Source organism: Hippocampus guttulatus, chromosome 22, assembly GCF_054856545.1.
Source record: "Hippocampus guttulatus isolate MCC_2025c chromosome 22, RoL_Hgut_1.0, whole genome shotgun sequence".
NCBI classification, from domain to species: domain Eukaryota; kingdom Metazoa; phylum Chordata; class Actinopteri; order Syngnathiformes; family Syngnathidae; genus Hippocampus; species Hippocampus guttulatus.
In genome coordinates this window covers 6,500,705-6,515,419 of record NC_141282.1, presented here as the reverse complement: position 1 = coordinate 6,515,419, position 14,715 = coordinate 6,500,705, and the positions used below count along the sequence as shown (strand labels likewise).

Sequence of the window (14,715 nt, the reverse complement as noted above, 5' to 3'; positions counted from 1 at the left end):
CGGGAGGTACGTTGAAGCTTGCGCCCTGCGGTGCTTGCTTTTGTCCGCGCAGACAACAACAACAACAACAACAAAAAGAAGCAGATGGATTAAGCGCTTCAATTACCCCTGCGAGAGGAAAGTCATCTCACTCCGTGTGTGCGCGCAAGATTTTCCCTACAGTGTATCAGACGAGTGGTTGTCATGGTAACAGCGCTCCGAGAAGATGTGAAGGAGAAGCTGGGGAAGCACGCAGAAGTCTGAGAAGTCGACGTTGTCAAAATCAATCAAGCTCCGGCTTTGATTAAAAAAAAAAAAAAAAAAATGCAGCCATTTGACTTTTCGGCGGAATGCGGAAGGGCCCCGCTTCAAAGTCTTCATTTTCCATCATTGGTTCGATGCCAATTTGCCACGTCCCACACGATCGAAATGAAGAGATTGGTCAGGGCCGAATCGTACCGTTGCGAAAGTTTGGGCTTTCTCAAAAGCTCGGCCGAGGGAGCACCCACCAGTCTGTAGAGCTCCGTCACACCGATTTCGTCCGGGTCCACCATGCTGAACTCCTGTCTCGGGACCAGGTCCAAACCCAGTTGCCTGCAGACAAAGGACACCAAAGGGTCGGCCGGATTCACAGCGGGAGCGCACAGCGCCGATGGACAATAACCCGAAAAAAAGTCTGCGAAAGCAACCGAGCGTACGTTTCCAAACGAGTGCTTCTTAGCCTCGCTTCTCAAATGTCCCAGAAAGACCCCGAAGGGCTGTCACGAAATACGGAGCGACGGGCCCAAAGCGACTGACAAGTTTGGAGCGATCATTTATTTAGCGTCATGTCGGCACCGTGGTGGAAACAAGACAGGCGGAAGACGCCGGCGCGCTACACCGAGGGCTTGACGCGACGGCATCGGCGGCAAAGACGAACGGGTTCTCGGACTCACTCGTTACCCCAGTCCAGTCGGGCCGTGATGTGCTGCTTGACGTCCCTCATGCGGTCGTGGGTGAGGTGGCCCACCAGCACTTGCCTCCTCAGGTCCAAGATTTCATTCATCACGTGCCAAAGCCGGTGGAACAAATCCCCCTCGTTCTTCTGGCGGGATGGGACGAGAGGCGGGAACGCTCGTGACATCAAACGCGCGCAAACAATCCGCCGGCAAATATGAAACTTTCATCCGACTGAATCCGAACGTGCAAATGAGCCTCAGCGTCCCGCTGCTTTTTTGGCCACTCTGATGTGTAAATATTCATCGGATAACTTCCCGGGTCACCAACAACATCGACGCGACTGGCGAACGTGCGTAAAATCCCTTTTGCCGATTGAAACCAACGGGATCAAAGAAAAACTCCTTTGGGGGGGGGGGACTCAAGCAAAAAGGAATCGGTACCACATAGAGCTGCTTCCACATGGCCCCCCAGTCGCGCAGGGTCAACGTCATCTCGGTGATGACCGAGTCCTCGACGGGGAGGACCGTCTCAAATTGGCCTTTATTCTTGACGTGGGCGTTCTTCAGGTGGATGTAACTGGTCGGGAAGATCCCCTGCGAACGCACGCCGCCGCACTCGGTCACACGATCAATTTCGGCCCGGGCGTCGGCTCGGGTTCGCTGGTTCAGCGGGAGTTAAATGTCCGAAGCGCGACCTACCTTGAGGATCGGATTCTTCGAGATGAATCCTCGATACCAGCCTGCGGAAAAACCAAATAACCATTTGTTATTTTCAGCATGTCGCCGTGAAGGACGATCAATTTTTACGTGGGAAGGAGACGGAAGACAGCGTGTGGATGGGATCTCGGGAGGAGTACGGCGCACTGACAGACGGATTTCTCATTTCGCATCATATTGGGTACCGAACCCCACCCCCGCCCTCGTATTTTAGCACCCGGCCCCAAACGCATCTGTGGCAGTTGACGATTTAAAACGTGGTACAAAAAAAAATAATCATTTAAAAATGCGTCGAGAGAGTGGCATTCAAAGTCAAAGTCACATTGCCGGGGGGGGGGGGACGCGCGTCAACGCTTTGAAGTGTCGACGGCGGCGTCGACATGATGACAGAGCCATTAGCCCGCGTCGCTGCGAGCGTCGCGCCGCACGTCACTCGGCGCCCTGGCGGGCTTGCTGATCTTACGGCCGCCTTCTGGGCAAAATTTGCCACTGGCTGGGCGATCGTCGACTTCCCGCGGGTGCAAATTCCGCAAACGCTGTCTCGGTGTGTCAAGCCAAGCCTCAATTGAATCATGATTGATCAGGGGGCGTGTCCCAGAAATGTCATATGGAATTGCATGACCCACCTTCACATTTTTCCAGGATCTGCACCGTGTCGCCAATTTCCAGCGGGAGGCCGTGCTGGACGGTGCCTCGGAAAGTGGCCAGCACTGTGAGAAAACAACAACAACAACAACAAAACGTGATGAGGCGGCGTAATTTGCGACGAGACACTCGAGAGAATCCGAGTTGAACGAGAAACGTTGTCACGATTGGTCTCCAAGGACCCCGGAAACAAAAGCGGCCTAGTGGGATGTGTGCTGAGCACGAGGCGGTCACGAGGTTGCATTCCCGCAGGTCAAAATATGCTCGGGATGAATAAAAAGAAAGCATTTTCTTTTTCCCCTTCAAGATCTTTCTTCCCGACGCAGACGACGATTCGGCGAAAGGTCAAACTGCCACCGTATTTATCCACGCACATCTCCGTGTTCTTCTGTTAGCGGGTTAGCCAGCACTTTTCCTTCAGCTTTTTCAGCCCCGGATTGCTGTCGCAAAGCACTTCATTCTCGGGGGATATATACTGTATATATTTTTTTTGGTTTGTATTTTTAATCTACCCAAACGGGGCGGCCCCGCCGCAGCAAACGCATTCACACTTGCAAAGTGAGCCCGATGTATGAATTAACCACATTGCGGTGAATTATTCAGCTTGGGGTCCTTTTTTTGGGAGGGGTGGGGGTGCGGGGGGAGTCTGCCGCATGTCAATCCACGAGCCATCTGCAGCGTGTCCTCAAATGACTGCTCAGCATCAGAAAAATCTGACGGCTCACAAAGCTTGGGAGGGAGAAGGTGGTCTTGCAGAGATGCGGCATGTCAAGGGTGCGGGGGGAGGGGGGGGGGGGCGGGGCGCACAAGGTTAACGTGTCGACGCTCATCTCCATCACGGCAACGTCACTTGCGCGCTTCGCGTCAAGGTCGCGATACGAGATATGCTGAAGTTGTAATCAACGGAGGAGGACTCTGGATCTGCAAGGCTCAAGCCAACCCCCCCCCCCCCCCCCCCCCCGGGGGGATGTCCGCCGTCGCCAATTTGAATCTGAATTCAGAGAACTGAATCTGTTTGGAAAGAAACGAAAGTGAAAAGATATTTCGAGGAAGGAGCACATCTCCGCTTTCAGAGAAACTGAAATCCATTTCGCGACTTCCCATTCGCCGTCAAGCCGCTCCGTTCAAATTGCACACTCGAGATTCTGTTTTTCCCACCGCGACGATTCCAATTCAACTTCGATTTGGATCCAAATGTCAACAATTCAAACCTCGGCTTGTGGCGGCGGATATGTCAGCCGGGAGCGGCTCATCAAATATGCATGCGAGGCGTCGACGTCTGCACTCACACCTCAAGCGTCGGTTGAGTGCGGTCGTTTATTTATAGAACATGCGTCGGGCGGAGGAGCTTATATGCCTGCGGTTCGGCGCAAACGGAGCGGATCTTTCGCAAAGATGAGCGCCTTCACAGCAGAATGATCGTGCGCAACAAAATGCGATTGATTTCAATTCAACTCCATTGATTCATCCGGAACAGCGACAGACGCCGTCGTTCTGACGCTTTGTACGCAAGTCCGAAATCACGCCATCGCTAAGGCTTCGTATTGAAACTACGCCGGCATTTTGATCGCTTCCCGCGTATCTGCTCACGACTGCGCGGGGGAGGAAGTGGAGAGGGCGATGAGGCCTCTTCCCTCAGACGACGGGCTTAACAGGTGTTTCTCCACTTCCACTCCGACGACGGGCTCGTCGGGGGGTCCTTAGCGCCTCTTTCACAAAGAGCAAAAAGAGAGGCCCTTCAAAGCGGACTTATTCAGGTATGACGACCCGATAAAACCTCGACGTTGGACTGCTGCTCAAGTGAAATTGACAACAGGATTAAGGTCAGTTCAGCCTGCGAGTGTGCAGTATTTCAAAACCGGATTGAGGGACACGATGACCTCATTAGCCGGATTCTTTCTCCTCTCCGACTGAGCTGACAATGATTCACGTGCGTAATCCACTCCCACGTGTTCATTATACGGCATTTATATCATTAATATGCTAATTTGTTAACGCGGCAACTGGTGGCACTCCCCTTCGCCGGAATTGCTGCCAAATGCCCGCTTCATGAATATTCAACTACTATGTGGGAATATACAGAACGCGTGAGCATTATGAAACAAGCCAATAAACACTCGGCGTGATCGCGTTTCAAAAACGGCCAAAGGAGGAAGCGGCGCTTCTTTCCCACCGTTTCGCAAGATTTATTTTTTTTTTTTTAAGGGGCAAACAAACAGAACTGAAATAAAACTAATGGGAAGGGGGAAAAAAAAATCTCTTCACTTCCTCACATATGCTGCCCTGCTGCGTTCAGCGGCCACATCCCGGCTCAGACCCGACACGTAAAGCAGCAGAAGGCGACTCGCAGTCCAGGGATGTGACATGAAAACATTCCGAGCGAAACCAAAACTAGCTGAGCTATGCTTTGTCTTCGCCAACACTGCGAACGCTGTTGCCCAAATCAAAGGGCCCCGACGCATTTATCGCTCACTCTGTGGTGAAGTGAAGGAAAAAGAAAAAAAAAGTCAGGCTTTAAATACATCCCGCGACCGTAATCGCCTCATGGATGTAAGGCAGTAAGTCGGGGACTGCGGTGAGCGACACGAGGACTTCACGTTCAAAATGCAAACGGGATGACACAATCTCCGTTTGGAAAAGGTTCGCCAAGACGTAGCAGAAGGTGACAAAAGTGGGAAAAGGGCTGGGAGACGTGCGCTTCTTACACACACGGGTTATTTTGAGCTCATCGGCTGATTTTTTTTTATTCTATTTTTTTTTTCCATATCACTGCACTCTCAGTTGTGCGTTGGTGAGGCCAAACACCAAAGCCCACACAGTGAGCTAGACCAGGAACACATCCTCCAGCTTATAAAATGCTAAATGACGCCGGTCCATGTTTGGTGGTTTGGTTGGACATGCAAAATATTACCATGGATGCATTGATCTTTTTTTTTTTTAAAAGTGCGCCGTGGGGTTGTTTGGTGGTGTGCCTCGGCTCAATAAAGTTTAGGAACTCTTCTTCCATCCTTTTTTGTCTCAGTCAAGGACAAACACTGCTGAGCATCCCACCAGCTCCAGTGGAGTGCAACGACCGAGGCGGACAGAAGTCGCCGGGAATGCAAATGAGAGGAAGACGCCCATTGCCAGTTTTGTTTTTTGTTTTTGTTTTTTTATGACATGTTTCCATGTCTCGTCAAAAAACCGCCAAGAGTCTTATTTAGCCTCGTTTGCCGCAAACAAGCTCAAACACCAAAAGGGGGAGGATGAAAGAAGCGTCACAAACAGCTGACAGAGCGAGACGGAGCGTCGGTCCCGGCGGATCAGAATCCCAAATTCGGTGTCGTCGTCCTCCCTTCCATTCGCTTGGCATCCCGGCCCAGTAGCCTTCATTCAGCGCGCCTCTTCAAGAGATAAAACAAAGCGCAGAGCGAGAGGCGGACTGTATAATTTGCGCGTGTTTCGGAGGCAGCGAATGAAAGGACTGCGGCGTTGGGCGGTCTGTGCTGAGCTAGAAGGGCCGCCGGGTGAAGGTTCGGATGTTAAACGTGGACCCCCCCCCCCCCCCCCCCGAAGGAAGTCCCGGGCGCACGCTAGCTCTGACAGACGGCGCCAGAGCCACTGTCGACGCTTCACCTACACGCACGCACGCAAAAACAAAACCAAGGGTCCATTCAAGGACGGGCAGATGGCAGGCGCTTCACAAACACAAGCCAGTGGAGCGCACCTCATTACCAGCAAGGTCCGTCGGACAGTTAGCTCGCAGGGGTGCGCTAGAAATTTGCGCATTCGCCTTGAGGGTCAGCGGGGTGGCTAGATGCCACAACCGACATGAAGCCGAGAAGAAAACTCCGACCAAAGTCACCATTTTGTATTTGTGCCCTTGAGACCCAAGAGCTCAGATGCTTCGTGCGAGTAAGAAGCGGAATTTGCAAAACAAACTCCCGCCGCCTTTGAAAGCTCAAAACGAGACCGTTTCGAGATGAAAAGCCACACCGACAAGATCGCGGAAAAGAGCGAGACCCGCAACCGACTGCCGTGCCCGTTTTTGGCGATGTGAGAAATCACTTTCAAAAGGTCAACCCCCCCCCACCCTCCCCCACCCCCCTTTTAACAGTTCGTCAACCTGGATCATCAAATATTAATTGGATCCATTTCAGGCGAGGTGCGGCACTTTGGGGGTTTGTTTTTCAAGTCTTATGCATCGCTATGGCGACAAGCTCACATGTGATGAAGTCAGTAATTAAGCGAGAACTGCAGCCGGTCATAATCCGGGAGAGACCTCCCAAAATAGTTGACTACTTTGAAGACCTGACCTCAGCTTGGTACTCAGCAAGTGTACCCAGAAGCACCGAGTGGACCGGAGCATTCATCGAGCATTCATGTTTGTCCGTTTGAATGCGCGGCCTTCATGCGTGCGCGTCGCCTCGCATTCCGGCGGGATGAAGGGGGCTCAGCTGTCGCCGGGGCTATTTTGCTGTCCCCGGCGTGCCAACCGCTGGATGGCGGAGGAGCGCTCCACCGGGGGCGAGGAACTTCCAAAGCGGAGAGAGTCGGGGAGATGCCACTCGATCGCTCTCACGGCGTCAAAATAATGAAGCGGTCCTCAGCCATCACCTGGCAACATCCCTGCGTCAAGTTTGAATTTTGCTCCGCACTTCATCTTGCCCATGAAGGAGTCGACATATGCGGGAACAAAAGAGGCTGCTCTCCAATTTGTTTCTTCCTGTTAGCCACCTCCAACGGAGGAGAATCCCGCTTCCCCGCCACGTCCGGCAGATTACATTGGAGGAAGCGGTGCGCAGCTGCGCGACAGCTAAATGAGGCTAACGCGGTCTCAAAAGCCAAGACGGGCCGGCGAGACCGCGCCGTTGTTGAACCGATACCACCGCTCAGCTCATTTTCTCTTGCTAAAGTCCAACACAGACAAAAATCGATGCGGCTGAGTAAAACAGTTGTAGGGGTGAGGGAAAAACAAAACCGTCCCAGTTTCGCAATTTAGGTCAGCGGCGGTTGGGCGCTCGCACCGAGGCTGTCGGCGATTAAATAAAACTTCCCCCCCCCCCACCCGAATAAAAGAAAGTCGTAGATGAGGAGGAGGGACGGGCAAGGCTGGAGTGATTAATTTCCTCTTTGTTTTTCCTCCTCCCACCGGCGCACAAAGCAGAAAAGGTAACCTCATTTGTGCGCCCGTTCCACGCCTGGCGCTAGCTTGCGGGCAAGAAAAGTAGAAAACATGCTAACGAGCCGCGCAGAAACAAACATCGGGATGCTGCTCGGCCGCCCGACAAAAAAGTAGAGGGACTTTTTGACGGGTGTCCGCTGACAGCACGTCGCGTTACCGTCTCCTCACTCTCAGCCATTTACATCAAAGCTCGTGCAGAGTCAGCAATTCTTACACGCTATCAATGTACAGCTCCGATCATCCAACAACAAGTAGGGCGGAACCCTCTGACACCCGCCGAGTCTTAATTCCACAAGACTGTTCTGCTATTTGGGCTTCAAGGAGCCACCCCGTCATGGCTTCAACCCCATGAAATCCAAATTCCCGCAGACGCACTCCGGAATCTTGTCGGAGGCCCGCCCGGCAGAGACGACAAAGTCCAATAACGCAACACGCTATGACTGGTTCCGGTGATGCTGATTCTATTGACGTCAAGTTCTGGTTCCCAAGCCGTGAGTTGCTTTCATAAACAAAACAGAAAAAAAGGCGGAGCCAGACTTTCACACTCATGAAGACATTCATCCAAATGTGACATCCATCTCGGGACGAAGAGAAAATCAATATGATCATCCGTAAACGCCGCCCCGCTGGCTTCCGCTCCGTATTCCTCGGTGGCGGGGTGGTGACACGAAGGTTACTGGTGCATTAGGGCAAAGAGGATTATGGCTGCGCTCCAGATGAGAGTCCCCGGGGGAGATTACGGGTGACGCGTCATCTCTGTTGATGTCGGCGAACGTTTCCCCCAGCAAATCGATGGCCGCTTGCTGGCTATTTCAATCGCGCCTGCGACCCCGGTCACGGTTGACCTCAGAAGATGCGGACGGCTCAATGTAACAAGTCCGTAGTTCGCTTGAGGAGACGCGCATGCCGTGCAGTCATCCTGCCACGGACAAGAAGAAGCGCCATTTGCGAGTCACTATTTATAGATTCCCCCCCCCCCCCCACACCCCCACGCTCAGTAGGTCAGCACGGCGCAGCGAAAAGGCCCGAAATGGTGCAAGCGAGCAGAAAGACGGAAGTCGGGAACGCGTGGGGCACCGGATCCGGCAGAGAGGCCGGAGCTCACAGCTGGCTTGGCTCTTAGCGATGTCTGATTTTCACTCACTATTCCAAAGGGTGACAGAAAACCAAGAGGTCTCATTTCACGCCGCCGCTTTGAGCCCTTAACTCATGAACTCTGAAAAGACGTTGAAAAACGTCTTTGGGAGTGAGTGAGTTTGTGAGGAACAACGTCCGCCAGGGAAGGAGTCCGGTTTCAAAGACATCAGACTTGATGCTTCTCCTGCTCTTCATCTGAAGTGAGTGTCAAAGCAGCGCTCCAAAGAGTGAAAGATGATCCGAAGATTTGCGAGCGTCAAGGTCAAAGTGGACCCCCTGACAGGCCATTAGGCGCCAGATAAATAGGCGGCGGGCAACACGAGCCAAAAGATTTCCATTATTGATCCATTCATAGTGAAGATGACTCAATGCGGGGAAGTGCTATTTTTACATTTCCAGTCCCCTCGGGGGGAGAAAGCCCCCACAACGCGGTCCCTCTCGCTTGATCAACAAAGCCATCTGTCGTCAAACACAATCTGGCCACGAATCCCGGTGAAACGTGGACGTTTGCTAAGTGGCGCTTGCTGGATTATTTCCATGCTCGCGTCTGGACGGATATTATCCGGGGCCGGCTCTCAACACAAATTGCTCGTGAGCAAGAATAGCCGTGAGGCCTCAGAGGGAGGCAGAACCGCGCGATGCCGTCGCTTCCTGAAAGGAACCCATGCGGTGGGCGGAGCAAACATGCAAATTCGGAACCGGTTGTCATATTTTTCTGCCGGAGCAAAGTCTCCATGCGCCGGCCAAACAAAGGCCACCGCCGTGGTTTCCTTCCCCTCTCGCCCCGCACGAAAGGGGATAGCTTTCAGCTACTTTTAGAAGCAACACTTGACGCCGGGAGGTCCTCAGACTCCCTCCCCCGAGGTGGACGGCGATTGAAGTCGGGAAACAAAGACGGCAGGTGGACGGTCGGCGAGGTTAAGCCTCGAGGCCAAGTGGAGGGATTTTTCCACTAGCAACGAGCGGGAGAGAAGGGGTGCTGATCCCATTGCCAGGAGTGAGGTTGCCACTGGATTGATAGATAATCTGCGAGGTGACCTTTGAACCGTCACTCGGGAAATTCCGCTCACGTCGACCGATCGTCACAAGTCTCGGATTTTCTGAGCAAAAATGTGAACGGACAAAGTTCACAAGGATCTGTCGGTGTTTTATAATGACACAGATTGTGAAAATGTAAAAAAATATATCAAATCGTCAATACCAACTGTGGCGCACTTGTAAAGCTGCTCAAAAGACCCCATTCAATCAAGCATCAGATGTGAGATGCTTCTTCACACTCACAAAAAATAAAAATAAAAGGAAAAAAAAAATCCAGCCGGGGGCTTATTAATGCAAATATTTAATGAACAAATCTTGTTTTATCTCTGTGTGGTTTGAAGTCTTTCCTTTTCACTAGATAAACACTTGAAAAAAGGGGGTAATCCCGGCAGACAGGCTCGGGTGGGTTGAGTCAGCAAAGTGGGTCGCGGCAGGAGGTCGAGTCAACCTGATCAATGACGCCAATTAAACACCCTCTAAGGCAGAAGCCGTCAACGAAAAGCCCGTCCTGTTCGTTTAGAAACGGGAATGAATAATGAGGCGTGACAAAGCCCTTCTTGCGAAAAAGCTTTGGGCAGGAATTGAACGCGGTCGGGGAAGGGGAGGCCGCGTGAGGTGGGGGGGGTCAGGCGGAGAGCCAACCCGAGATCGACCGTCATCAACACGGAGCGCCGTGCAAAAAGCTCACAAATGCTGCTGCTGCTGCTGCTGCGAGCGAGCAACGGTGATGGAGACGAGAAGGCCGCCAAATCTCAAGCGTGATGGAGAAGTGATTTCGACTGATCGATATCCTCTCTGCAGCTCTCGAACTTACAGTCAATGTTACACGGTCGCTATGGCAGCCATTTAGTGGATTTTCGTAACCCCTTTTCAACCCCCCCTGTGCCTTTGGTTTTCCACTGGCAAACAGCCAAGTTGGAGCGACGTCATGACGTCGCGGCATAAAAGCGTCAATACGCAAATGTGAAAAAAATTAGCCAAGCTTCCTCCGTGGCTAATCTCATTTTACATCATTTGCATCCTCAAAAAGGGCAATTTTCCGTCAAAAGAGGCGTCACAAAGAGGCACCTTACCAGGAGGCAGAGCAAGTCGGGCACCAAAGACCCTCTGCGGTTCGAGCCGCTCCCCGAAGCCCGCCGAGCATCTGTAGCGCTTTATCATCTCCGAGACGCCAGATCCACCGAGGTCGCCGCCCGCCCGCACGAGGCAAGCGCACACATTACGGCGGAATATCTGGGGCGGGTGAGTATGGGTTCGAAGGAACGCCGAGTGCGATAACGAAGGCCGAGAGTTGAGAATGAAACGTATCGGGTGGGGGCGGGGGGGGGGCACGTGGGGGAGTCAGGAGTGTCAGGTACTGGAGAGACGGCAGAATGCGAGATAAGGGTCATGCCGCTCCAGCCTGCTAGCGAGCAACCCGCAGGAGCAAGTACATCCAAGACACTTGCTCCGCTACTGGATGTCAAAGGCAACCGATCAAAACACTCCTGGGAACATTTTGCATTTCTGTCCACTCCCCGAAATTCATCCAAGCGTGCCTTTTACGCCCTTGCTTTGTGGACGTTCCCCCGTGTTTTCCCTTTGAAGTCAAAGATCCGAAAACCCTCCTCCACTAAAAGTTGAAAGGCGGCATGACGGGTTGAATGACGAGCCAAGGTCAAAGAAGCGGGTTTGAAACGCCATCGGGACCGAGGCCCTTTCCCTCCATCTGTCTCACGAGCGGAAATGAATCCTGACAAAGACGGTTTGCTCGTGAAACTGAACTTCCACGCCGAGCTCACGACATTTGCTATTGACTCGATTTGCTCCAAGTGTCCATTGAGGTCACAGCCACTCAAGCAGTTTTCCAAACACGCGTAGGGGGCGACGGACACCCCCGGATGCTCGAATATCACACGGCGACATCTCGCCCTGCGGACGATCGCATGAATCAGGAATTGAACGCGTTGGCGTCATTCGCTTGTGGCTGAGCAGAAATCGCTTTGACGGAAGCCGGCATGAAGAGGAAACGGCAGCCGTGAGGTCATGACGATCAGACTGGGTCTCACACACACACACCAATGTACACTTCCTTTATGGTCAACACGGGCTCATCGAGATGACAGCCGCAGGGAACGGAGAGAGAACTGAGACGACAGCAGAATGTGCAATTTTTTTATTTTTTAAATACAAAGAACAAGTGTCTCTCGGCACGTCAACAGCGCCTCGCGCCTGTCAATCATCGTGATTGTCATCGGCAGACACCCCTATTTTTATGATGTTATCTTTTTTTTTTTTCATATTTCCCCATCGGCCCACACAGATAACAAACATTTCTGCTGGCAACGCTGCCGGAGGATTACAGATCGGTTGGGCCGGCAAATTCCTAACAGGACACATCAAGGAACGGCGCCGCAGCAGGCCGTTTGAGAATTTCTTTGCAAATTTTGGGATTATTTTCCAGGCCCATTGTCTTGAGCCTTTTAAAAAATAAAAATAAAACGCAACACGAAAATGAAACCAGCACTTGACGTCAACACCGATGTGAAATATGATCTGTAACTATAACAGGGAAACACGAAGGGGGGGGAGAGGCTCCCTGACCGCAAAGCAAGCCGGGATGCAACTGGAGTGGAAAAGCAGGAAAGCCCGCGCCGCCGCCGCCGCCAATGTACCCCCTGCCCCCCACCCCCAATGGCCCTGTCATAACATTATGCATAGCTGTGGCCTAATGCTGCATGTGGGCTCGTCCGTGTCCCCGCCAGCCAACAATGGGGATAAGCTAGCGAGAAGTGGCAAGCGGCACAATCGAATTCCCCCACAATCCATTCATCTCCTCCTCCTTCCAGCTTTGTGTTGACAGATCTGAATAAGCAAGCTTTTTGATCATAGAAATCAAACCGGAGGCCAAAATAAATAGAGCCCGGCTTAATTGGACCACATTTTCCACATCTTTGTGCCTTTCTGTTATGGCCCATCTCATGTCCGCATTAACCAAGGGACAGCCATAGTGGGCTGAATGGTTATTGCTTGGGGTATTTTTTTCCCCAATCGTCTCCTCCACGTCGAGAGGAGCCAGATGAGGTGGCTCAGGCATGCCTGCCGAGGTGTTCCGGTTATGTCCCACCGGCGGGAGGCCCCGGCGGCGACCCGGGACACGTCGGAGAGACGGCGGCTCCCGGCTGGCCTGGAAACGCCTTGGGATCCCCCGAGACGAGCTGGAAGAAGTGGCTGGGGGAGGGAAGTCTGGGCTTCCCTGCTAAAGCTGTGGCATCCGCCACCCGATCCCGGATAAGCGGTAGAAAATGGATGGATGGATGGATGTTTTCAAAATCTGTTCAACTCGACAAGATGGCCGCCTACATGCCACGTGGTCCATGTTGACGACTGCGTTGGTGAAGCGGCGCCATCTTTGCAGATGGAGATGAGGCGGCAGGCGAGGAAGCCATCACAAGCCAGGAGGCTTCACCTCGGCACACCCCCTCCCGCCAAACCCCAATCCATAACTCGCCCTTATTACGGAATCGTGGCTAGAATGGTGGAATGGGCCATGGGGCGCAAAGTGGAGCAAAGTGGGAGAATCCAGGGGGTAACGGGGCAGGGCGTGTGCCCGGCGACAATGAACCCGCCCCTGACACGCGCCGGCACCCTCAGTGACACCCCGCTCCACCCCCTTGGGAGGAAGGGGGCCACGGGAGGGACGGTGGGGGTGGCCCTCCTTCCCGACCAGGCCCGCCGGCGATAAACAAGCAATAATCCGGTGAGCTCTTTCTAGATTTGAACACGGCCGCTCCTCTAAATCCTCGTTCATAACTCGCAGAGACTTTGGAGCAAACCAGCCCGTGAAAATACTTGAATTAGGAGTCGACATTGTCATGAGTAATGACACGCTTGATTGGTTTTATCAAAGTGTCTTAATGAGGGGAGGAGGAGTCTGGGGCATAACCTGACGCTATGTCGATATTTTTTATTTCATAAATTACTCCTTGCATTCAGAAACACGACATGACACCGTTTCCCTCTTTTAGTTTAAGTCAAGTTCGCAATCAGCCGTGAACATTTTCTCATCCATCTTCTAAGCTACCCATTAAAAAACAGTCATCACTCAACCGGTAGGCTAAAGGCCGCCTTAATACCAACGTGTCTCGAGTTCATTCATATTTCATCAATGGCGGCAGCCCGGGCCTTCACAAACGAGTACGGCCGCGCCGGTGAGATGAATCGACATCAAACAAAACCGCGGTCAACCAATTAAGCGGCGAGGCATTTTGATCTTGAACTAACTAGTCTGACATCAAATAAAACCCGAGGCATTCCGAGTTTCTTCCCATTACCTAAGCTTATGGTCAAAAGTGGAGACCATAAATACATGGCCCCAAAGGAACGTGTCGTATCGAAATATTCATATCTATGGCTGTTATTTTTTTTTTTTTTTTACTCAGGCGCAAGCGGCGTACACGTCTCTCAAACAATTTGCCATCTCTCTAATGCACCAATTTGTTTAAGACGCAGTGTAAAGCGGTTTGGGCTAAAGGTAAGTAAACGTGCTAAGCAACGATGCATGTTTGGACGTTCAAGACAAAAGATGCTAACACGAAAATTACTTCAGGATAGCACGATAGCAGGGACGCTCGCGCTAACACAACATGGGAGACATTCTGGCCAGTCGACCAAGATTACAGCGCACTCAAGTAGGTGAGCCAAGTTCCCATAGCAACAATACAGACACTATTCAGTGAGAATTCAAAGGGCAAAATAATTATCAGGACTGTGTACATATTGTTGCTTCAAAACTTAAAATGATCAAAAAAAGCGGGTCGAGTTAGGCCCAAAACTAACTGGAGGATTTCAGGAATCCGTTTCGATCATTTTGCACTGATCCACGGCACAACTGTGAACATCGTCACCTGCGCACACTGATTCCGCGAAGTCGTCAGAGGTGCCAGCACAACCCCTCAGAGGTCTCTTTGTGGCCTTTCACAACAGGAAAACACTGGTTCCTTCCTCAAAAAAAAAAAAAAAAAAAAGATGAGCTCTTCTCCCAAAGCATGTCTTAGAAATTAAATCGCACTTATTCAAGGGAAAGGCATAGAGCGCCTTTAATCCAATTATCAGTAT

At 52.1% G+C, this 14,715-nt stretch overlaps 1 protein-coding gene across 2 annotated transcripts in view; it reads right to left on the bottom strand.

Annotated features, from left to right (window-relative positions):
• Nucleotides 1–14,715, bottom strand: part of dock4b (dedicator of cytokinesis 4b) — a 43,331-nt gene that overhangs the window by 27,242 nt on the left and 1,374 nt on the right. For both annotated transcript variants that reach the window (XM_086102832.1, XM_086102833.1), the window contains exons 2-6: nucleotides 2,261–2,344; nucleotides 1,617–1,657; nucleotides 1,359–1,511; nucleotides 915–1,063; nucleotides 489–573 (exon numbers count right to left, since the gene is read on the bottom strand). In XM_086102832.1, coding sequence (XP_085958958.1) covers nucleotides 489–573; nucleotides 915–1,063; nucleotides 1,359–1,511; nucleotides 1,617–1,657; nucleotides 2,261–2,344 — 512 coding nt within the window. The remainder of the gene's footprint in view (nucleotides 1–488; nucleotides 574–914; nucleotides 1,064–1,358; nucleotides 1,512–1,616; nucleotides 1,658–2,260; nucleotides 2,345–14,715) is intronic.